At 54.8% G+C, this 23,642-nt stretch overlaps 2 protein-coding genes across 2 annotated transcripts in view; both read left to right on the top strand.

Moving 5' to 3' along the window:
* Positions 1-15,192: 15,192 nt before the first annotated feature.
* Positions 15,193-23,642, top strand: part of ZFHX3 (zinc finger homeobox 3) — a 154,429-nt gene continuing 145,979 nt past the window's right edge. Inside the window, exon 1 of the mRNA XM_086757796.1 lies at positions 15,193-15,801. The gene's annotated coding sequence lies outside the window, so the exon portion shown is untranslated. The remainder of the gene's footprint in view (positions 15,802-23,642) is intronic.
* On the top strand, positions 16,688-18,867 carry LOC147599027 (uncharacterized). Its single transcript, XM_086757798.1, has 3 exons — positions 16,688-16,738; positions 17,620-17,853; positions 18,007-18,867. Exons 2-3 carry the CDS (start codon positions 17,697-17,699, stop codon positions 18,723-18,725), a joined length of 876 nt encoding a protein of 291 aa, XP_086613924.1. The 5' UTR covers positions 16,688-16,738; positions 17,620-17,696; the 3' UTR covers positions 18,726-18,867.

Genomic DNA, 23,642 nt, shown 5'->3' with positions numbered 1-23,642 from the left:
CCAACCTGTCTGCGTAAAGAAGCCTGTTTGGTTCTTCTGGCTATCAAGTCTCCGAATTTCTGTGTTGGATGTGAAGAGTAAAGAAAGTCCGGCAGAAATCAGAAGGGGTCCAAGTCAGCGTAAGAGACAACACCAGGTAGAGGCTCAATTCCTTCTTCTTAATTTGTTTACGGTAATTATTTCTTGTCCTGCCTTTGAGTTTTTGCTGATTCCCTCTTCTTCACATCAGTAAAGCCTCTGTACTCGTACCTCTGGAGCACGGGGCATGCTTGGAATATCGGAGCAATGTGTATTGGAATAAAACCTGCAGACAGAAAGAGAAAGTAAATGGAAGATTAATTGATCAGAGGAAAGGCAAAGGATGGAGGGGATAAAATAAAGGGAAGAAAAGACAAGAATAATACCTTGCCTGTATACTACAGTAATTTATTATTTTTATATGGTCCCCAGGGTGTACAGTGTCTGTTTTACTGAACAAATGGAAAAAAGAGTTCTCAGCCCCAAACAGCCAACATATTAATTTGTAATGTGACAGCCTGACGAAACAAGTAGTCGGGCCCATGCGATGAGGAATAATTTAGTGCTCGCAGAGCATGAGTTACTTTACTTTGGTATCCACATCTGTGCATGCCATCAGATAGACGGAAGTCTCTTGGTTTTGTAGTAACTTACCGTAGAAGAAAAATTTCTCTTTCAGGGAAGCTGTGAGTGGTGGGGAGTGTCTGAGGGCACGAGCAAGTGTTTTATCTGGGGGAGCAAAGAGGCTGCTGTTCCAACACACTGTGACTGCCCATGTCCCGGCATGGCAGCAGAGGCGTGAGGGGGCACTGCAAATCCCCCCAACGCGGTGCGGGGCTGCTCGCAGCGGGGCAAGGCACAGTGGAGAGCAGGGAGGAAAGAAGAGGACTCGGGAGGAAAAGCTGGAGCGTTTGCTCTGAGCCGTCTAGAGCAGGAGTTTCTAACGAGCCATCCAGACGGGATAGCAAGGAGATGACCTGAAACACCACGCTCGAACGGGAGAGGGTTCCAGTGCAGACGCAAACCTGCCGTGACCACAGAACCAGGGGAGCAATAGCAAAGATGTTTTCTAACACAGCTCTTGCCACTTCAATTGCAGTTTTATTCCAAAAGCAAATTCCAAGGTTTTATGTCCATAAAGGTTTAGACATAAACAAGAAAGAAGTCAGGAAAGTGGTATGTACTGTATAAACAGTTCCACTTTGTAATTAATGCTGGAGATCGGGGGAGCAGGAATAGCTGAGCATGTGTGGTCATTCAGATTTACTGTTGGTCTTATTGAAACCTAGTTCTGCAATAATTTTATGCCCAGGTAGGGGCAGAAAGAGAGCAGGATGCCCCCAAGCAACCCATAAATAGTGTGGTGAAGACAAAGCGTTTATTACTTAGCTTCACAAAGGCTCTGTAAGTGCTCTCCCAGGGTATGTATACTTGTACCCCAGATGCCAATTCTGCAAATTAGCATTATGTCTCAAAATACTATGTAAACAGAAGTCATTTGAATACTTGATTTCATCAGACAGAGTCACACATGAAAAAGTCAATATCTTTCTTTCCCTTTTGCGGAGTGAGCAGAGGTTTTCTCTGCCTGTCTTTTTATTTCTCTGGGAGTATCGTTACTGGTGAAAAAACCTGGCAGGGTCTGGGATCTATACAGACCCCATTCTGCAGGATTTTGTCCCATCTCATTGCTCCACGCTGTCTTAAGAGCAACTCTGAGGTGTAACTTTCCCATTTATCACTGAAGTGTGCTATTTTGAACATTCTGTTTAATAGTTTAAATTACTATGCCAAAAGTTATTTCATGGCTGAGACACATAGGGAATTACAGGGATTTGAGATCCTATCGAATTAGCTTTGGGATGTCCTTTTTCGTAAGTAGAAAAGCCACCAGTAAGTTCAGCTGAGGATTTGCTGATGGTGCTTATTTTATCATCGTGCATCCTACAGCTCTAAGTTGTACAGATTTTAGAAACTTTCACAATTTTAAAAATGCATTTTTGTGTTGCATTTCACGTAGGAATGGGTACCTTAGTTAATAGGATAGCAGTAAAACAGGGTGAGGAAGACCCATAAAATCATCTTTAAATGACAAAATCACTTCCCTACATAAAATGTAACATACGAAAAGCTGAATGTTTCAGGATTTTCCAGGGCTAAAAGCAAGTATTGCATTTTAAGAATGCCTCTCTCTCCTGTTCGGTGGGATAAGGATAGACATTTAATACTGAATTTTGCAGGATCTTGGACTTGAACATCCTTTTATTAGAAAAGTTGCCACTGACCAGGACACCAGTGCAAGGAGGTGCTGCATTTGCTGGGAAGAAGGCACTTTTCTAGCAGTTAATTTATTTTTTTAATCATAATTGTTTGGACCTGTTGATGTTTTGACTTGTAAGAGTTAATTCCGTGGAAACAGGAATGGAAGAAAAGGGCAAGTGAGTGTGGTTAGTGGTGCACTGTGAATGGACAGGGTTTGTGGTACTCTCTGCAGCTGTCGTGTGCGCATCTGGAAATGCATCAGGAGAACTTACACCAACATCCTGCCTTACGTGCTCTGCTCCATCATGGCGAATTTGCATTATTCCCATTCTACAGGCCAGGAAAACAGGACAAAAAATGGGGGAGTGAGTTTTGAAGTCCACCCCATTATGCCTTTGTCTTTGGGCGCTTGTAGTGTACACTGTGTTCTGCTCTGGCCGCTGCTTCAGCGCAGACAGCGCGTCTGTAGCAGAGCTAGGAATAGAAGCCAGGCCCTTGTTCCAAGTCCCAGATCCTCAAGGGTATTTTTAGGTACTTAATACCATTAATTTCTTACTCTTTTTGGCCAAGGATCTTAGAAACAAGATCATGCTTCCTGCTGAAATAATTTTAAAAATCGTACTTATGTGCTCTTAGACAGTTTTTTTTCAGGGATCATGTACAGTTTAGCCCTATTTAGGAACAGATGGGCTTCAAAGTTTGTTTTGGGAGGAGTTCTGCGTGGATGGTGCTTTTGTGCAGCCTCGAAGTACAACTAAGGATACAGAGGAGGTGGTGCAGGGCAAGCAGTGCCTGTCTGAGAGGAGCTTTGGCAGAAGGCAAGGGAGGGCTTCGTTCAATGGCTGAACGCTGCAGGTTCCCTTTTTGCCGTCTCTGAAAGGCAACATTCTGTGCTTCTGTATCCTCTTTATTTTGGTTGGAACTTCCTTCTCTCAAACACAATATTTTACATTTAAAATACAGCAAGACTATTCATTGTTCACCAATATTTTTATTAAAATGACACAAGGACACACTGCGCACCCAGGAGCCCCGAGGACAACAGGCCTACCATGCGCTGGAGCTTCTCTTGCCGCAGAGTTGCCCCCTTGCTGGGGCAGCTCACGTTGTGTGGCAAAGCTGACTCAAAATGCGTAGAGAAATACACGGATTTCTACCAACGGTCACATTCTTTCTGTGCTAACTTGGCAAACCCCGTGCAAGCCTTGCTCCTGTATCCTATCTATTATTAATTAATTGATTTCCTATAAGTTCATTATTTAGTTGGCTGTGACTTCCTCACAGCATGCACAGCTTTGCAGATGACGGAAGGCAGTTCCCGTCACAAAGTGCAAAGGCGTTGAAAACGCCAGGTCGAGCAGGAGAGCAGCACGAGCAGCCAGGCCATGGCATGCTCGCCTGGGTTATCCTTCTCATTTTGGTTACGCAGCCCTTGGTCCCGACAGCTCTGGCCGTGTACCCTCCGTCCCCTGCTCCCCACAGTCGCCCGTCACGCCTGTCCCACGTGTCTGTGGCTGTGCTCCTTTCCGGTGCATGGCCACTTGCAGGATGAGCGGACGAGCAGTGTGTTTCAGTGACTCCTGTTGTTTCGGGGGCTGGTCACAGGGCAGCCAGGGCGGCTGCTGCAGGGGACAGGGAGCCCTGTGCGGGAGGAGCGTGGGTGGGAGAGGTCTGGCTGCGGGCCTGTCTGGATGTCGAGGGGCTCCTCGCCTGCGCTCCGTCCAGCTCTGGTGGTAAACGTGCTTATTACAGTGCTAATGTCCTGCAAGCGGAATCCTACCTCCAAGTATATTAGGGTAATGAGTTCACACCTAACTAATGGAGACTTAATAGAGTTACTAATGGGCTGCCTTTTCCCCCCACGGTTTATGACCCCGCAGGCCCGAGCTGTCAGGGGAGGGAGAGGCCAGAGGCCGCCCTCAGCCCCGCGGCCGCCGCAGCCCACGCCCCGGCTCAGCCTCTGGCCTGCGCCTGGCCCAGCAGCCAGTTTCCAGGGACATCGTTTCTCCACCTTTTGCAAGGAAAAATAAACAGTTTGAGGCTCCTGTGTCTTTATTAAACATTTCCTTTAAACTGCATACTTTGGCTCCCTGCCCAAATGCACCGAGAAAGCTTCCACAGAGCAGCTCGAGTCCGGAGCTCTGCCGCGGGCTTCCCAGGATAAATAACCCCCGGAGGAGCGGGCACCTGTGCTGCCGGCTGTGGCCCAAGCCGTCCCCGGGGCCGCCAGCTCCCTTGGGCCCGCCAGGAGAGGCCGATGCAGCTGGCTGGACTCCGCATGCCGACGGCGCCCGGGAGCGGCTCTGGGGAGGAGAGCGAAGGAGGCGAGGAACCAGCAGCGCAGTTTGTCTGGCTCTGCTCTCCGGCACACAGACACGACGTGGCAGCAAGGTGGGTGGGGAGGCGGCTGCTCTGCGGCGGCGAAGTTTGTCCAGTGCCGTGGGCTGAGAGGGTTTGAGTCGTAGGTGTAAAGGGGGTTGGGAAGCTGCTTTGGCTGGGAAGGAAAAGCATCCGTATGTTTAAGCCTGTCGCACCAGATGAATGACGCTGGCGTTAAAAGATGTGTGCTTCACCCGCCGTTGTGAGCGCGGTTGCGGCCATTGGCGTGGGGTCGAGTGTGGGTTGCGTCCCTGCCGGCGTGGCGTCATGCCCCAGAGCGCGGAGGGAAGCAGCATGCCAGGCCGCATTGTTGTGGTGGACAGGACGACATGTCTCTGGGCTGCCTCAGGAAGCGGCTGTGCTACGGGCCAGCAGCAGCCCCACGGCGCGGGAGAGGCTTTGCAGGCGTGGGCTGGCCGGGCAGGGGACGAGGGCGGCGGGGGAGAGGAGCTGAGCGTGGCAGGGAGGGGGCATGGCGGCGGGTGATGTCAGCGTTTCCTTCTGGATCGGTCATGTGCGCTTGCCAGGTAAACAGTCTAGAAATAGATGGGAGGAAGGCAGCGGATGGAGCGTGCAGCCGGGCTGGAGGAGCTCTGCCTTCACCCTTTCCTCCCCGCTGCCGTCTGCGCAGGCGGCCTGCCCTGCCTTCAGCGGGGCGCTGGGAGCAGAGACGGCAAACGCAGAGGAGCAAAGCGAACCCGCGTCTCTCCCGTGTCACAGCTTTACAGCGCAGTGCCTGCTCTGGAAGACAGTGCTGGCAGGTCAAAGCAGGTAGTTTGCTAATTGTCCAGGCGGTGGTTGCAGCAGACCTCCTTCATCCCCTCCCTTGCTGGAGGAGCCCAGGTGAGGCTGGTGAGCGCCGTGGGCCGGAGCACCCAGGGATCCTCTCCGGCGGAGGGGCCCCCGCTGCCAGGCTGGCTGAGCCGTGAGCCCTGCTGCGCCCTGGGCTGGGAACAGGTTAAACTCCAGGCGCTCGCTGCAAGCATAGAAGCTGGCTTACATTGTGTGAAGCGTTCCCAGCAACTGAACAACACGAGTTCAGGTACAGAAAGCTCCGCAACGTGCCAAGAATATTATTAGTTTGCTCTTTCCTCACTCAGGAGAAATGCACCTTTTCTGTGATGCCTTTCAAAGCAGCCTAGCAGTTAAATTAGTTACTACGATAAAAACTACCTGTGCTGCTTGGAGACAGGGTTTTCTAAATGCTGTCGTCCCAGCCACAACGTGTGGACTGAGCTGGCTGCAGCGGCTGGGAGCCTGGCCCTCCAGTCCCCTCCCTGGTCACTGGGCTCAGCAGAAGGGGCGCACGGCACCGTGCAGCCTCCTGCCTGGGACAGGGACCGTATCTTTTCCAGGCAGGACAGGGTATTTTTTTCAGGCACTTTCCAGGCGTGATGCTGTGTGTCATCTGTATGCCTGTCCTATCTGGAGCGGCAGAGAGAAATGGCAAGGATAGAAAGCTGGGGAGAACGCCCTCAGAGCCCCTGCTGATGGCCAGGTGCCTGCTTCTCCCTGCTCAGCACTTTCCTTTAACCCCAGAAAACAAAGCTGCCATCGTAGCAAGTACCCATAAAATGCAAGGCATCCTGAGTGCAGAGATTAGTGGTAATTTTACAAGGACTCAAATAACGCTGGTCTGCAGGGTGCAGCACTGCCTTGAAAGGGAACAGCAGACATTTCCCCTGGAAGCAAGTTTCCTCTTCAGAGTGGTTTACGGCCGAGGCGCAGTGTCAGATTGTGGCACAAATATACTATCAGCCTTTGGGTTGGAAGACGGACATTTGATACCCTTTCTGTTGCCGAAACGCACGGCCCAGACACGACTCGCAGCATGGTTATTTTTTGAAGCATTATGTAATTGGATTGCATGGTCAGTAGTGCTTCCTTAACAAGCCTTTCAGCAAACCCTCTGCCTGCCGCAGCCAATCCTCAACCCTTACATACACACTTACTCACGCAGGCTCAGTCTGGAGTAAACTCGCTGCTAAGTACAGTTAGAAAACAGACGAAACCAGGCTGGGAATAGATCATCCTCTCCCCGTGCTGCGTGAGACGTGGTGTGGCCAAGCCCTGGGCGCCGCTGGTGTGAGAATGGGGTCACGCTGGCATCTCCCAGCCCAGGGGTCGCCGGCTGTCTTCTCTGCTGGTTCTCTCTCTAACGGGGGGGAAAAAACCCTGCTTTTTGGAGCACAGACAGGCAACCGAACCCAGGGCTGGTCCTGGTGTCCCTGTCCTCTCTCACCCTGCCAGGCTGGCCCCGTGCTTCAGGGACGAGCTTCGGGAAGCCTGTCCTACTGCGCTTAGGCCCAGAGCAACCCCAGGATTTATCTCCAGGGTTTCGGTGAAAGCTGGAGTGCTGAATTATGAACCAAGTCTCCAGATACCTTCATGGGTCAGACCGTGCCCTGGTCCCGCAGCGGGGCCTGGCCGGCCCTGGCCCCGTGCGGGTGTTTTGCAGGATCTCACCTCTCCTCCGGCTGCTGTCAGCCCGCGGGTTATGGCTCTGCTGAGTCACGGCTTCCTGTTTGTGATTGCTGACTAGTGGCCGTTGCAGAAGCAATAAGAGATATTAAAAAGTGTGAACTTCCACTGGGACCAGAAGATACAATTAGGGCTGTGCCAAGAAACACACTGCAGCGAGCTGTTGTTTAAAGGGATGCAGGGCACTGCAACCCCCCGTTCCCTTGGTGCAGGAAGCAGGAAAAATGAACATCACTAGCCTTTTATCATCTCTGAGCCCAAATAAAAATTGCGTTCCACTTCTGAAGCTCACTCTGGCTCTTTTCCATGCTCCTCCTCCCAGCCTTCCAGCCTGGGACTCCTCTGCCTGCGGCTGAGGCTTAGAGATCCTGGTTTCTTGCTTTCACCTGATTCTCCGTGGAAAGCCTACGTGATGCTGTGTACAAGGGGCTGCTTTAGAAGGTGTGCACAACCGTAATGTTATTTCCATTCTTTTTTTAATGGGAAATATCTCTGGGGAGAAGCATGAAAGTATATGGAGAAGGTGCTCTTTGATCATTAAGATCTAAATGCAGTGTCCAAACAGCGTGTCGGTTTCTTCATATTGTGCTGAAATTCATCTGCAAGTGCTGCTCCTGGGTGGGCACTTCCCTATTTCTCCTTCCTTGGCTTGAACATTTGGAGGCATTGCCGCCAGTTTCATCCCCAGCCCTGGTGATGATTGTCTCCAAACATTTTTTTCTCCGTCCTCCTGTTTAGTGTATTTATATCAGCCTTTCAATTTGTATTTTAAATCCATATGAAATTTTTAGCCTTATTCTCAGAATATCCGTTCTGGTTGTTCAGCTAAGCACAGGAATTAGAGGATGGCGTTCTATGGACTGTGTGTCACTGGAGGACAGAAAATGTGCCTAGGCTGGTCTTTTCTGGATTGAAGCTATAGTAGTTTGCAGCTAAGAAAAAAATCTTCACTTCTGTACTGGCATTAGACTGATTTTTATTTTTTTTTTTAAAACCCTGTGACAGACATAGGGCTGAGGACTGGCACAGAGAACGTACATTAGGGGAGGGGGAAAAAAAAATCCACCCCACAACCTCAGTTATTGCAACAAATACCAAAAGTGGATTGCGAGTGGATGAAGAGGAGGAGGAGGCAATAGTGAACACACAACACAGTTCAAGCTGGCAAGGAGCCCTTTCTTGAAGAATGTAAGTTTAACCTTTAGCATTCAAGTGTCTGGGCTTAAGTGTCATTATGAGCAATACTTTCCTCCAGCACAGCCTCTCCTGCCTGGAGGAGGGTTCTGTGCAACCTCATCAGTTTTCCCTTTCCTTTACCGAGTATAAAAATATGCATTTCCGTCTGTACGTGCTCAGCAAAGTTACTTCTAGTGGCAGTGCGTCACTTGGCAAAGCCAGGATGGCCCTGGGTAGGTGCAGGGTCTGCCCCGTCCCGGCAGCCGCTCCTGGCCAGTGGCGGCTCTGGGGCAGCCGGGCCCCGATGAAGCAGTGTTTTGCCAGCCTGGCGTTCATTGTCTGAATTTAGGTTATGGATTTTTGCACCCCAGGCTCAGTGGTAGAGCCAGGTGGCTGGGACGAGGGCTCCCCCCCAAGGCACCTACCTGGGCCGGCCTCTGCGTCCAGGGTCCTGGGCTGCCCAGCGCGCGAGCGGCCGGCACCAGGTACCCTGCCATTCCTCGGCTTGGTTTGGCCGCGGGAGGAGAGGGAGAGAGGATCTGCTGGCGCATGGCTTTTGCAAGAAGCAAAGGAAAACGAGGAGGAGGGAGGGATGGGCCTGGTGTCATCATCATCGTCATCACTCCCCCAGTGCTAATCTCACCTTTTGATGGAGGCAATGTAGAAAAAAATTAGAGAGACAGCCGCAGACAAACATCAGACCTGGCTGCAAATGGACAGGCTGGATGCGCCCCCCCCTCCCCAAATCATCTCCAGCTGTAAAACACTTCAGGGCTGATAGAAACCACACGCATCCCAGGCACAGCCTCATCTGCAAAGCTGCATTCCAATAAAAATGCAGCATGGACCTAAAAGAAATACGGTCTGGGATTGCTGCCCCGGGCTGGGTGCTGGGGTGGGAGGCCACCCCCTTGCCCTGGCTGTGCCCCCCGGCCCTGGCTGGCTGGGGGCTGGGCTGGGGCGCAGGGGAGCCCCCCCAGCCATTGCTGCGGCTCCCCAGCGCTCAGCTCCCTGTCCCAGCCCTCCCAGGGCATGAATCAAAGCGGCTACACCAGCTAATAGGGGAGGGTTGGGGTTAGCTGCGGGGTACCTCGCCGGCTGGGATCCGAATTTCAATAAGCACGCCTCACATCGGAGGCTGTGCTGCAAATGTCAAATGCGCTTATGTTAAACGCAGGTAATGTTCTGAGTGTACGTTTGAGAGCATGATTCTTTCAGATATCTTGTCTGTTGAATTTTGCATCTCGTGTTTGTGATTTTTCCATGCAAAGAAGTAAGAGTTGTAGAGGAATAAGAGCACGTATTTATGAAGAGGTGAAGATGAACTGTTTGATTAACTGTAGCAAAGATGCGATGTCAGATCAGATTTCTCACCACTTACAAGTTAGGGTTGTGTACGTGGTTCCTCTACAGTCAGTACAGCCGGTGTTGGTGCTTAGCTTACTGAATAATTCCATGCAGGCTTTTCTGCAAATCTCCGTCTTAATGCTAAAATAATTTGGAGGGGAGGAAGGCAGATAGATAGACTATTTTCCAGGGAGCGTTTGGTACCTGACTGGCACTGGAAGATGAAGGGTTTGCAGTGCTGTCACTTGTTCCCGGCCCAGAGAGGGGGATGGCTTCAGGACTGCCCCAGCCCCGGGCCAGCTCCCTCGCCGCCGGCCTGGCAGAGCCCGCCTCGCCCCAAGGCACGCCGGCTTGCTGGAGTCACCGTACTGACATCCTCTGAATTTTACAGGGAAACGCCCCTGTAAAACAGAATTCTTCTCAGTGCTGAAAACAATTTTTTTTTTTGTTCTAATTCTGTGGGAACTGTAATTTTATTTTGTAACTTATTTCCCTCTTTTTTCCTTTTAAGATGCTTCCCAAACATTTATTGTGGGATTTTTCATTTAAAATAGTTTTCTAGGGAAATTAGTGTGACAGTGATTTAATTGTTTAATTAAAATCTGACATTGATGACAACATAAATACAATAGGCGTGAGGTGATACAGGCGTTAAACAAGTGCAGTTGTGGAACACATCATAGCGTGCTCTGAGCACACAGAACAGCTCACAAAGAAATGACGTTCAATATTTATCAGGTTAGTGAGTCCTAATTAAATGCCAAGACTTTTTTCTTAATTTCTCTAAAAAAGCAAAGAAACATATAGATGTATTCCAACTGTTTATTTCCATCACAAGCGCACCTACTCATCTTGTGTTAAGGCCTGCAAAAAAAAAAGCAAATCTGTATGAAAAATCTGCTCGTTGGCTTAGGGAGTGTTTACGCAGCCCGGCTGCAGCGACCCAGCCAGAGCTCTGGGGGCGGCTGGAGTAGCCCGCTGATGGCCCGTCGCTCCCGCTGGTACAGTAAGTCCAGTGATTACAAAATGGACGGGCAGATTTCTTTCATAATTGGGTAAAAAACCCACAAATATATTGAAGACAAAGGAGAAGAACAACCGTTCCTCTGAATCCCCTCCCAGCCCAAAGCTCTCCCAAGCCCTACAGAATGCATTTCTTCTAGGGAAATACGCGCGCTCCCCTCCAGCCACCCGCCCAGCGCTCTCGGCGACGAAGGGGGCAGCCCCTGCCCATTAAGCCACACGTACGCGCCTCCCGAAGAAATTTGCGTTAGCGGGCTAGAACTGCTCAGCAGTGCGTCTCTCCAGCCCTCTCCTTCTAAGCCCCGCTGCATTTCTGCATCCCAACAATGAACGTGCTGCCGCTGGAATATCCCTTCCCATGCCTCTCGCTGGGCGTCTTTAAGCGGTATCAGATCGCCTCTGCAGCGCAGGCAGCCCTCCGCAATCAGCCGCTGCTCATGGGCTGCCCTCTCCCCCTTTCCAAACCCCTAAATAACCCCCTCTGCTCCAGCCTAATTCGTGGCAGCCTTCCCCCGTCTTGAATGCAACTTCATGCAGACAAACTTCCTAAATGAAAAGGCAGCTTACCTGGACAAGGCTTTGAGCATAAAGTAATAAAAACTGATAAAGCCAGACATCCCAACTCTAGTACGGGGATTTGATTGCAAATTTCCATTGCAAAGGAGCAGAGGGAACTGGAAATCTGACAAATGCCTTCAAATTGACCTGTGTTTTCACAATGCACGCTGTGTTCAAAATGAATGGCAGACTTTATCATTTGGAGCTCCTTCAAGGACTCTGGCCTTCTACGCTTTGTTCTAATTCTTCAGACGTATTTCCAAGAAGCACAGAGCTGCGTAAGTGGATGATATTATGGAGATATTTTTCTAAGTGGGGTTTTTATTTTTTTTTCCCCACAATAATTTTTAAAGCCTGAATTTAAAAAGATAGCCTGCGGATTTTTTCTTACTGTATCCATATATTAGTCCCCCATGCCCAGTGGGTCTCTCCCACCCCAGAGCCGTAGCCCAGTTCCCCCAGTGCCGGCGGAGGGAGGCACTGTGCAGCCAGCCTGCTGCCTGAGCAGTGTGATGTGCCTCTGGCTCCCTAAAAATTCACCAGAGCCAAATCCTTCCCCCACAGCCCCACGCAAATCTGGCCCGTTCCTGCCTCAGGACAGAGCGGCTCCTCAGCCGCTCGGCAGCCGCGCTGTACCTCGAGGGGAGGACTGGGTCTCCTCGCAGAACCCGCTTACCCCTATTTCACACGTCAAAGATAACTTTCAGAAGAGATGTTGTTATGTCCAGAAAGCCACGTGCGCTGCCTCGGAAAAACATTTTGCTTCAAAGTTATTCTTCTTCATCTGTATACATTTTTACAAATAATAACTTTCCTTTAAAGCGCTGGCATCAGTTCCATCTGTTCAAAATAACATAGAAACGAAACTGTACGATTCTACACACAAATATATCAGATATGCTGTGAGACAAAAAAGAGGGTTAATCTAATAATTCAACTGCATCTTTAACAAGTTTCCTATGGGAAAAATCACTTATTTTCCCTGCAGATCTGATACTGAGAGCTTCTTTCTACTAAACACATGAAAAGCTATTTGAACCAAAAATCCTATCTGTGCACGTGTAGAGACACAGAGAGAAACGCGAGGCAGCCGTAGTAGAACAGATGAGGCCGTATCAAGATTTCTAATTAAAGCAAGGGTAGTATCTTCTTCTATTTTAACAACTGGATTGTCTTTTTGCCTAGAACAAAGAAATCTTAAGGGAAGTGAATTTTCTAGAGAAGTGTGTGTTTGCCCGCTGCACCTAACGATTACTGTACAAATGATTCCTCCATTCCCCAGCTTTATTTTGGTATTCGCTGGGGAATGGAGGAATGGTCTGGCTGGTCCTGCAGTCATCACTTGCTTGTTCCCTTCTCCTCACACACACCCACCCCTCTCGCCATCTCTTTTTGGTAAAAATGGGAGCTCTCCTGCTCCCCAGCCTCCGGCCGGCCGCGTTTGGGACGGAGAGCAGATCGCTGCCGCCACCCAGCCTGGCTCTTTCCCTTCCCAGCCTCGAATCCTGCCCTTGCCAGGAGGCAGGGAAGAGGTCCTAGGACTTGACCGCAGCCTGCTTGAGCTGGACCCAGTTCCCAGGAGGGCGCAGGGCACGCTCCCCTCTCCCCAGCGCCCGCTGCCCTGCTCCCTTTTGGGGCACCCAGGATCCCCCGGAGCACGAAGGGACAAGAAGGCAGGAGGGCAGGGTGCAGCACGGCCAGAGGAACGGCAGCATCGCCAAAAAGGGGGATGTTTGGTTTGCATTAGCTGCCCAGACAGATGCACTTCGGCATGTTTGCATTTATGGAATCCATATGTTGTCATGGGAAATTAGAGGACAGCAACACAACACCAGAATTCGCGCTGCAGATGCAAAGCAAGCGTACATGGCTACCAGATTCTGCGTTCGCACATCTTCCTGCCAAGGTGCCTGTTTCTGAGGTTTCAACAGAGCCCTCAGCTTTGCTTGCCACCTTCTCCACATGTTTACTTTTTCTTTGCTCTGCAAAAAGTGCGCACATAGGCAGCAGCGCCCACGCTCAGACCGGTCCACTGGATCTACAGCCTCTGGTGAAAATACGCACTTCTTCTAAGTTACACCGAGTGCTAAAAGACAAGGGTTACTTTATTCTCGCCTCAACTTCTTCATCAAAACACGTTTGTTTCATATCCAGCAAGAACAACAGTTACAAATTACATGCACCTTTACAGAGAGCGCACCAAGCAGCCCTGAAAAATCATACTTGCCCCAGGACTTGTTGGTTTGGGGTTTTTTCTTGGTGTTTTTGTTTTTTTTTTTTCTTCCTTTTTTTTTTTTGGTGTTGGATTTAAATTAGGTTGGTTTTTTTTCTTTTTTTTTGGAAGGGCACATAATGTCAAGAATTATTCTTCCATAAAGCTAGACAAACATATTTTGAGCAGAGACTGACAGATTTTTAAGGGCAGCTTTTAAAGGCAAACTGGTAACGTACTGGAGTCTGTCCATTTAACAAACCGCAAGAACTCGCACACAGCATGCGCAATCTAACAGTACACATCCGAGCTGCATTTATAATATTCAAATAACTACGGTACGTATTAAACCTCGACTCTTAAAACCTGTGAATAACTTCCAAACGCAAGGCACTTCACTAATACAGCCCTTCTTCAAATTTCTCATCATCTGTCCTCTCGTTTCACCCCCCCAGACCACGAAAGGGACTTGTCAACATTTCAAATGACTAGCCCCACATTAAGGCGTATGGCAAGCTCAAGACATTTCATTAAAAATACTTACTAACAAACATGCAGTTTATTACCTTTCAGTATAAAATACATCTACATTAAGGTTCTCCCAAATGGAAAAACTAACCGCAAATGCATTCCTCGTTCAATGCTAGGAAACAAACTGGGAAGTTAATTATTTGGGTTACTATTAAAAATATTTTTTTTAAAAAAAAAAAAAGGCAATTTGAAAAGCTTCTTTAGATTTTCAAGAGAGATGATTTAATTCAGCTGCATTTCTGCCAGTAATAAAATAGTCTCTCACAGAAAGATGAGGAAAACATATTCCTGAAGCCTGGATAGAGGCTCTGTACCGGCTCACCTCCTCCTAAAATTCAAATCCCACGTTCCCAGCGATCAGCTACATTTTTTTTTTTTGCCAGGGCTGGAATGGGGAGGGAAAAAGCTGCTGGAAAGAAAAATTTTAAATAATCATCGCAGATGGACACGAAGAGAAAGCGAAAAATGTTACCGTGAGGCTAGAGAAATATTTATTTAATCAAACCAGAGGTTCTGTTGGGACTGGAGGAATGTTGCATCCTTTCCTAAAAAAGAAAAAAAAAGGGGGGGGGAGAAGAGGAGGGGGTGGGGGGAGAAAAGAGAAAGCAAGAAAGAAAAAAGGCAGAGGCACAGCCGCCTCCTGGAGTTCCCCATTGTCCGGGGCTATAGAGAGCCCCAGAATGGCATTAAACTCACAAAAGGCGCATTGTGCGGGGGACAAAAAAAGCCCCTTCTTCTACAATAACTTTTAGCTTCTTATTTTTAGAAAATGACAAAGCTGTTGCCGGCGATGGCTGGTGAAACCTGTAGCCCGGCTCCCAGCGCGGCCGGCCGCGGCCGTATCGATCCGCTGTCCCGCGCGGGAACGCGGCGGGGAGCGCGGCCCGGGCCGCGGGTTTGCCGCGGGGATGCTCCGCGCCCGCGCTGGGGCCGGCGGGGCGGCGCGGCACAAACTTGCGCTCGCTGCCGGCCGCAACTTTCCCGGCTCCTCCCGGGGAAACTTCGGCGGCGGGGGTCGGCCCGGCCCGGCCCGGCCCTGCCCTGCGCGGGGCGGCGCGGCCCCGCCCGGGGCGCGGGGGCAGGTGGCCCCGCGGAGCACCCCGCCGCCGCGGAGCGGAGCGGTGTGGAGCCGCCCGCCGGCCCGCGCGCCCCCTCCCCGGCGCGGCGCTGCGCGGCAGGGCGCGGAGCGGGGCCCCCCCGCCGCGGGCTGGGGGCCGGCCGCTTGCCCCAAGTTTCGGTGCCGCGCCGCCGCCGCGCTCCCCCCGCCCGCTCCTGCTCGCTCGCTCCCTCCCCCGCCGCCTGGGCTGAATCTTATTGATCCAGAAGGTGGCTAATTAGCCCTTCCCGTCGTGCCTGGGTAATGAGGCACATGCGCACTGCACTAATCAGCCATTTTTTGCAGGAAACTAATTAGCAGAATAAAGATCCAAAGAGTTTTTTTTCTTCCCAATCATCAGATCTGAGTCCGGGCGCTTCCTGCTCCGGCGACCGCCAGCCCCGCCGCCCGCTCCGCTCCGCGCCGCTCCGCCCCGACCCGACCGCCGCCGCTGCTGCTGCCGCCGCCCGCGGCCCCCTCTCTCCGGGGGGCTGCAAACTCCCCGACAACGATGCTGCTGCTGGGCAGCGGCGGCGGCGGCGGCGGCTCCCGCTCGGCTCCGGCTGCTGCCCCCGGCTCCCGCTGCTGCCGCTGCTGCCCCGGGCCCGTCCGCGGAGCGCGCTCCTGCCGCCGCAGCCGCCGCAGCCTGCATGGGATCTGTAGCCCCCGCGCCGCCGCCCGGGATTAAAAGCGCCGCCGCCGCCGGAGCAGCGACCGCGTAAGTGGCAACTTTTCCACCCTGTCCCCCCGCTCGGGCTCCTCCTGCTCGGGGCGCCCGGGCTGCTTTGCATGGGGCTGGTCCGGCCCCCCCCCCCCCTCCCGCCCGCTCCCACCCACCGCCCCGGATCCCCCAGCAAACTTTGTGCCGCTCGCCGTCCCGGAGCCCCGCCGCCCGCCGCCGGGGACGCGCAGGTGCCGGCGCCGCGGGGGCCGCTGCGCTCCCGCGGAGCCCCCGCCCCGCCCGCCGGCCATGGCCGCGGGGCGCGGAGCGGCGCGGCGCTGCCCGGCTTTGTGCGCGGCGGGGCCGGCGGGGGCTCCGCGGGCACCGAGCGGCGGGGGCGAGCGGCCCGGCCCCGCGGAGCCGGCGCCTCCCGGGACCCCGCTCGGGCGGGCCCCGCGGGTGCCCCGCGCCGGAAAACAAAGGGGGGGGGTGGGGAGAGGTGCAGCGCCCCGAGCTGCCCGCGCCGGGCCGTGCCCGCAGCGGCCTCGCCGGCCGCCGTCACGGGGGATTTTTGTTTTCCGCGGGCGGGCCGGCTCCGGGAAGATCGCGGGCAGGGGGATGGGAGAGGGGAAGGTAGCGGCCGCTGCCGCGGGCCGATCCCCGGCTCAGTTTCAGTTTGTAATTACTTAGCGCCGAATCGCACGGCGCGGATCTGAGCGCTGCCCGGTGTGCTCCCCCGCCGGCTCCCCGGGGCGCGCCGCGCTGCTGGCTGGCGGGCGGCCGGCCGCTGCGCGGAGCCTGCGCGGCGGACGGGGCTCTGCGCGGGGCGCGCACCGCCGGCTTGCTTGGGGAGTTTCGTGTCATTCGCGTTGCGGAGTTTTCTTTTAAATTGCTAAACTCCCTGCCCCCTACTTTTTTTTTTTTTTTTTTTAATATTTTTTAATTCCGCAAAGAGGTCCGTTTCTCTTTCAAGCTGCGCTTGAAGCTGCTCTCGGTACGTCCCGTACTTTGTGCGGATGTGTAACGTATACGCGCCCCTTCCTCGGCCGTCTGTCTGTCCTTCTCCTCTTCTTGCTCCTGTTTAATATGGAGCAATTTTCGGTGACTCCCTCCTTAGGGTCACATTGAGTTCGAATCCAACTGAAGGTGCAGGAATCCTGTGACGGGGGAAATAAGAGAGTAGAGAGAACGGGGTCAAGTTGGCTGCTTAGAGGCCAAAACTCCCGCAGCTGCCTTTAAAAAAAAAAAAAAAATATATATATATAAAATATTTGGCCTTCCTTGCCATATTACAAATAGCAGCCTCCCCTTTCAGGTATTTTCTCTACAGCTTAAAGCCCTCTCTTCCTTTTGCCTCCCCCCGCACCCCTCCCCCGTAAGGGGAGAAGGGGGTGAGGAGCAAAAATAAAAGGGAAAGAAATGGGGGGGGGGGGGGAGAGAGGGGAAAAAATAAAACCCATTGAGTTTAGGCAAATAAGGTTTGGTCTCCGTATCCTATTACAAAGCACTTTGAATATGCAAGACATCACACAAGACCAGTTATTCCAGTTACGACAAACTTAAAAAGAGAAAAAAAAGAGAGGCATGTTTAGATTGTAATTTGTTAGAGCAAGAATTGTGTTTAAAACTCTTGTCTTTTAAATTTTTTTCCAGCCTTGCATCGCGTCCTGCCTTTTTCTGATGTCTAGGGTTTTTTTTCATTATTATTATTATTATGAAAATCTTTGCGTTGAGCTTAGGAAGACTGCTGCGAGCAACACATTTTCTGTATTTTTGTTCCTGTATCTTGGAGGAGAGTTGGCAGGGATTCTGTGGTTTGCAGTTACACAATATGTTATCATGTTTTTAATCACTAAATCATTGCGGTGGTTATAGATTTACAGTCTTGGGGTATTACCGAGAGGAGCAGCGCGGACTGCGTGTGCGGGAACATACGAGAGCATGCGGTTAACATGCTGGTGAACTTTGCTTTTCCGTCGTTTCCCGGCCGAGCTCTGGCGGAGAGGAGAGCGAGCGTTTTGGCATCACCCCTCCACGCGCTCCAGGAAAGTTTGCGCAGCCCTCCGGGCCGGGCAGGAGCTCCGATGGGCGCCGAGCGCGGCGCAGGCGGTAAGCGGCGGGTCAGGGGGCGCGAGGGGCGGCGGGGGGCCGGGGGAGCAGGCCGCCCCACTCTGCTCCCCTCGCCCCCTCTATGATGTAACGGAGCCCTCGGCAGCATTAAAAATTCAGTATTACAAGCCGATTGTAATGCTCCCTCGTTAGGGAGCGCGGTCTGGCCCGGCGTTAAGCCGAGACGAGCGTGGCTTTTCGGCTGCAGCGGCGGTGGAGGCCGGGGGGGCTGTGCGGCGGGGCGGCCCGGGCCCCCGACCCCCGCAGTGCAGCACCGGCCCCCGGCTCGGCCCCCGGGCCCGGGGCTCTCCGCCCGCGCCGGCCTCTGTGCGGGGACCCAGCTCCCGAGCTGCCCTCCGCCCGCGTCCCGCTCCGCAGGCCGCCCTGGGCCAGAAACAAAAGCAAACAAAAGGCGCGTTAGAGGGGAGAGCAGCTCGGCGCTGGACGCAGGGCCTCGGCTCTGCTTGCCTGCTCTTCCGCCCCTTCTTCTCCTTTTCGGCGCGGTCGCTCGGGAGCAGTGGGCAGCGGGGAGCCGGCTGCGGCCCCTCTCCCGCTCCCAGCGCCGGCCCCAGCTGCGGGAGCCCGTGCCCTCCCGCCGCCCCGCGCCGCCTTTTGTTCCCGCAGGGCCGGGCCGAGGTGCTGCGGGGGCAGGGGGGGCGGCGCGGGGGGCCCTGCGTGCCCCGCACCTCGGCCCGGCCTTGTCGGGGCCGCTGTCAAACCAGGGCCCGGCGGCCGCCGTGTTGACAAAAGCAGAGGCACGTGTCCCGCTTTCATCTCTCTGCCGTGACCCCCGCCCCGGTGCCGTCGGTGTCGCGCCGGAGGCCGGGAGCTGCGCGAGGAGCGGATTTACTCTGGGCCTGGCCGGCGGCTGAACGGCTTCAGCAGGGATCGCTGCATCCTGCGCAGATGGACGTATGGCTGGCCGTGCCAGCCCCGCCGTGGACGCTTGCTTCCACTTTCCAAAATAATAACAGTAATAATAAAAAAATGTCGCACGGAGGAGCTGAAAAACGACTAGCGGGCTTTTACATCAACTTTATTGACACACTGTGTTCTGCCGGGGCTGGACTCCCTCGCGTGAGCGTTTCCCTCGCTGGTGTCAGGCTCGCTCGTCTGCGGTAGGAGAGTTTTCAGCGACTGTCTTCCCGTAGGTGCTGGCGTGCACGCCGGCTCTGATGCTGTGCCGGAGCCGGAGATGCATTTGCGCTGGAGGGATCGGTGCGGTTCAGGAGGGACGGGCTGGGAAGAGGCCCAGCGTTTCACGGCTCCTTGCTTCCCTTCGCCATAGCGTGGCCGGGGTTCGGCCTTTGTGTGGCTTTGGGGGCCGTGTGCCGGCAGGCACGTCCGGCCGGTGGGAGAGCTGGGCCGTGAGCAAAGCTGAGTCCCACCTGCTTGCTCCAGCGCGGCCACGTGCGGGACCCCCGCGCCGCTCGTGGGGCTGCACCTGTCCTGTGACCCCTTGGGACCGACCGACCGCGGGGGGCTTTGCCCTGGGAGAGGGCCCTGGGGCCGGAACAGGGTGCCCATGGGGGCTGCCCTCCTTCTGTGCGGCTTCTGTTTCCTCATGGTGGGGCAGCCCCCCGTGCCCCTCTGGGAGCCCCTGGGCGAGGCTGGCCCCCCCATCCCGGGGGAGAGACCGGAGAGGGGAGCTCCTCCAGTGGGGAGTGGGGCTGCCCTTCACCCTCCCTCCCTCGCGAGCTGAAATTCGGGCTGGGTGTCCGGTGCGTGGCGGCGACGGGGCTGCGAGGGCTGTCGTGGCAGGAGAGTGGGAATCAAAACATCTGTGCGCAGGCCTGAGCGCCGCAGCCTCTAATGGTTTTGACGGAGCTGTTGTGGTCTGTTGTCTGGAAAATCTGCATTCTGCGCCGTGCCCGAGGGGGGCCGCGGCACCGCAGACCGTGGCGGTACCTAAATATAACTGCCTCGCGCTGTGGGGTGAGGTGAGGGCAGGAGGGAGCAGGGCCGCCGTCCCGCCTCCTGCTTTGTCTCTGATCTGCGATTCATGCATTTTTCTTTGCTCCCGAGGTTGGGTTTGTGTGTAGGCAGGGATTGGAGAAATAGATAAATTCCAGCGAGTTTTTTTTTTTTTAAAAAAAAAAAAAAAGGGGGTGGATGAGTCGGGCTTCCCTCACTGCCGGCAGCCGGGGAGGCAGAGGTCCTCGCCGCTGGGTTGGGGATCCCACCGGAGCGGGACCCCTCGGCGTGCTCCTGCCCCGTGGCTGCGGTGGGGGAACAGGCCGTGCCAGCCTGCTCCGGTCGGCGTCCCTCCTTCCCCCCGTGGGTGCTGCGGCCTCGCTCGTGTCCCGCCGCGCCAGTGAGGAGCGAGCGCTTTCTGGCGCGTCCTCGCTGGCTTGGCCCGCCGCGTCCATCTGTCGGAGCAGGAGGTGGTGTTCATCTCCACAGCAACACCGGTGGCATTCTGCGCCAGGTGTGCGCTGTGCCCGTGTTTCCGGAGGCGGGCTCTGAACACAGTTTAAAGTTCATTCCCATCTGAAATTATTTTTTGGCTGGGGGGTGTCAGGAAGGGCAATGTGTGACAAAGGCCATGCAGGCCACAGCTGGCGGGTGCCTCCTGGCGTGTCCCAGTCCTCGGCGCGTGCCGAGGGGCCCTGCCGCTGGTGGGCTGCAGCCGCCCTGCTTTGCCCTTGAGTTTGCTGCTGGGAGAAAGGCGCTTAGCTGTTGATTGTAATTTCATTATGTCACAAGTGCCAAACATGCCTCTTCCTAATAAAAGGCAAAGCAGAGCAGCAATGTTTTGTGGTTTTTTCCTCCCCAGAAAACAAACATTTCCCAGTGTTTTCAGCTGCACGGTGCGTGCTGCTGGGGAGCAGGAGGGCGCCGGCCCTGTAGTGCCCGGGCTTTGGAGTCCTCAATCTGGCGAGGGCTGAGCTGCGCGGGTTCCTTCGCTCGGTGTGACGCTGCAGCGGACGATGTGCATGGCAGTTCTTGTAAAAGGTTTTTTCCCGTCCTCCCCCCGCCCTGATATCTGGGAAAGTGGAGCCTGCGGGGCCTGCAGGATGTTGGCTCTCGGTAGATGTTTGGACGGCCCAAGCCTGTGGAGAGAGGGTCCCTCCTCGGGGAGGAAGGGAGCAGACGTGCTCTGGGAGCTGCTCCCAACCCCTCGGGTCCCCGGCAGCGGAGCACCCCGCAGCCTCGCGTTTGCCTCCGCTTCCCTGGCCGGTGGTAGCCTTGCTCCAAGATGGCTGGTTGGCTTGTTGGGTAGCAGGAGTTTTAACCCTCCTTTCGCCGCACTGCCCCTGACTGGTGTGCGCAAACAGACTGATGCTCAGCGAGGAATTCAGACCACGTACGTCGGTGTTGATAGTAACATCGCGATGATGTGTTGCTTGATCCTGCTAGGTCAGATTGCTGGGTTTCCTGAACGTCTGTGACATCTGGTGACGGGCTCGGGGGTTTTTGGTCTGTCTTTCTTGTTGTGAGAAAGTTCAGCGAAGAAGGGGGAGGCGAGGGGGGCGCAGAGGCAGGGCCAGCTGGGCTGCAGTCAGGTGCACGTTGTTGGGGCTGAGTTGTGGTCAGGTGCACGTTGTTTGGGATAACGCAGAGCCTGGGGGTTGGTTCCCAGGGTATTTTTGGTGAGATACGGTGTAATGGAAGAACACGCTAGCTGGCCTGGAGGTTTGTTCGGAAGGCTGAGCAGCAGCGCGTGCAGTATAGAGCTGGTTAGTGTCCGAGACACGCGTTTGAGAGTTGCGGGATCTGCTAACGAGAGCTGCTCCTGCAGTGTGAGGATGTTCTGGATTCAGGCTGCATGCACCCATGCGTGCGTTTCACCTGTACCTCTTGCGTCGCAGGAGCTGGGGCGCCTCTGGACGCAGAGCAGCATAGCTGCCCCTGGAGCGCTGGGGGGCGGTGAGCTCCGGCAGTACGGCCGCGGAGGTGATGCCACGCGGCCGTGGTTCCTTAGGCTTGCTCTGTTTGACAGCGCTAGATGTCGATGCGCAGCGGCGGGAGCTGGTCTCAGATGAGTGTCGGCCATGTGCGGTGGCCGCTGGTCCTTCAGAGCCCGCAGAGGAGTGGTCCCGCTGGGCAGCGTCCCCGCGATGGTCTTTGTTCCCGGCGCGTGTCCCCTGACCGGGCCGAGGTGGCTTTGTGCCTGTGAGCGAGCGTGGCCGGCCCAGCAGCCGGGGACTGCCCGGGAGTGCGGCCTGGCTGGCCACCGCGTCCCCGCTGTCCTTGTCCTTGTGCGCGGTTCCCATCGGCAGCCCCTGACTGTGCCAGACAGAACTGTAGATGTCAGGCTTTGCACAAAAAGGAGAACGGGAGGGAGGGCGAGGAGAGACAAGCGCAGCAGCGGGGCTGCGAGTTTCGAATTAACCTTCTGCTTTGTTGGTGTGTAACGCCAGGCGCCCGGCCGCCAGCGTGTCACGGGCTGGGAGAGCCGGCCGTGAGCCGACCGTGGCTTCCGCGCAGCTCCGCCGAGGAGCAGGGCGGCCACGGCCTGTGGGGCTGAGCCGGCACCTCCGGCGCTGGCCGGGAGCGGGGCTGGGGATGGCAGGTTCCCCGGGCGGTGATGGGCCCGGCCGCTGGAGGCGTGGGTGTCCGGCGGGTCCCACCGTGTCCCCAGGGTGCTGCAGGCAGCGCCTTCACCTCCAGCTTTGGGGAACGGGAGCTCCGGCCTTTCCTCTGGGAGATGGGTCTGCAGCACCGGGCGTTTGCTCCTCAAAAGCTCCTTTGGATGTCAGAGCCTAAATTTCTCCTCTTTAATTTTCTCCTGTTAATTTTGTCCCTTTTAGTCTTACATAGTTCCTTCCCCGGTTCCTTTCTTCTTGTTGTTTTTCATCTTCCGTAGAGACAGTTAAAAGCAGCTTAACGCTGTGAGCTTGTTTGGAAGTCAAAAGATCCATTTTAGCTCTGACGCTGGCTTTGGGCAAGGCACCAAGTGTTTGCCTCAGCTGGAGTATGAAATGGGATAACACGCAGTTCACATGCAGAGACTGTAAGTGGGGGTTAATTATGGAAAATCATAACGTTTGTTAAATTCCAAGAGCATTGTTGCATCCTTAGATTTTGTTCTTTATTACTTCACTGTTCCCCCGCACCCCCCTTCCGAATAACTCACAAGCCGTTACACTTTGTTCCCGCAGCTTTCTGGTACAGAAACACCTTCCTACCCGGGCGGCAGTGCTCCAGCCATGGTTGCACTGGAGGCCTCAGGGAAGGATGTCCATGTTGTAGATGAAGTAACTCATGCCGTAGGCCTTGCTTGTTGTCCCAGCGCTCCGCACCTGCTGGGGGATTTCTGTTCTGGCACCGTGGAGAGTGGGGAGGCCGCTGGGGTGATATGTTTGTGGTACCCTGGCAGGTCTGAACCTGGTCGGTGGCCGAGCGTCATGCGGTGCCTGTGCGTCACGTGAGCAGCTGCGCTTCCGGACGGCGCGGTGGGGGTCCGGTTCCCCTGCCTCCTCGCTGCGGTTACCACTTGCGTTGGTCACGGGCCTGTGGGATCGCAGGAGATGCATGATGTCCTGCTTCGGTTGGCCTCTGTGAGGATGGGAAGGACAGGAGAGGTGAAGCTCCTTGTCTGAGCCGAGTGTTTCGCTGGGGTGATGCCGTGCTGCGGGGTGGGGACGCGGAGGGGGTACCTGCCACGTGGGGGGCTGGGACAGCTGGGGAGCGAGGTGTCGCCTAGGGGCAGAGGCCTGGCACCTCCTGGCGAGCGGGTCGTACTGGAGACCTGAGCTCTGGTGCTGGAGAAGCAGGGCTGGTTGGTCTCCGTTTTGTAACGTCTTTTCATCCTTCTGGTTTTGCTGCTTTCTGGAGCACAGAGC

Source organism: Chlamydotis macqueenii, chromosome 13, assembly GCF_036417535.1.
Source record: "Chlamydotis macqueenii isolate bChlMac1 chromosome 13, bChlMac1.mat, whole genome shotgun sequence".
NCBI lineage: Eukaryota > Metazoa > Chordata > Aves > Otidiformes > Otididae > Chlamydotis > Chlamydotis macqueenii.
Note: the sequence above shows the minus strand (reverse complement) of the source record. Positions and strands in the feature narration are given on the sequence as shown.

Coding starts and splice junctions, on each gene's coding strand:
- LOC147599027 (XM_086757798.1), top strand. CDS start 17,697: ATGCTGGTGAACTTTGCTTTTCCGTCGTTTCCCGGCCGAGCTCTGGCG. Junction 17,854..18,006: donor CGCCGAGCGCGGCGCAGGCG/GTAAGCGGCGGG, acceptor CTCCCTCGTTAG/GGAGCGCGGTCTGGCCCGGC.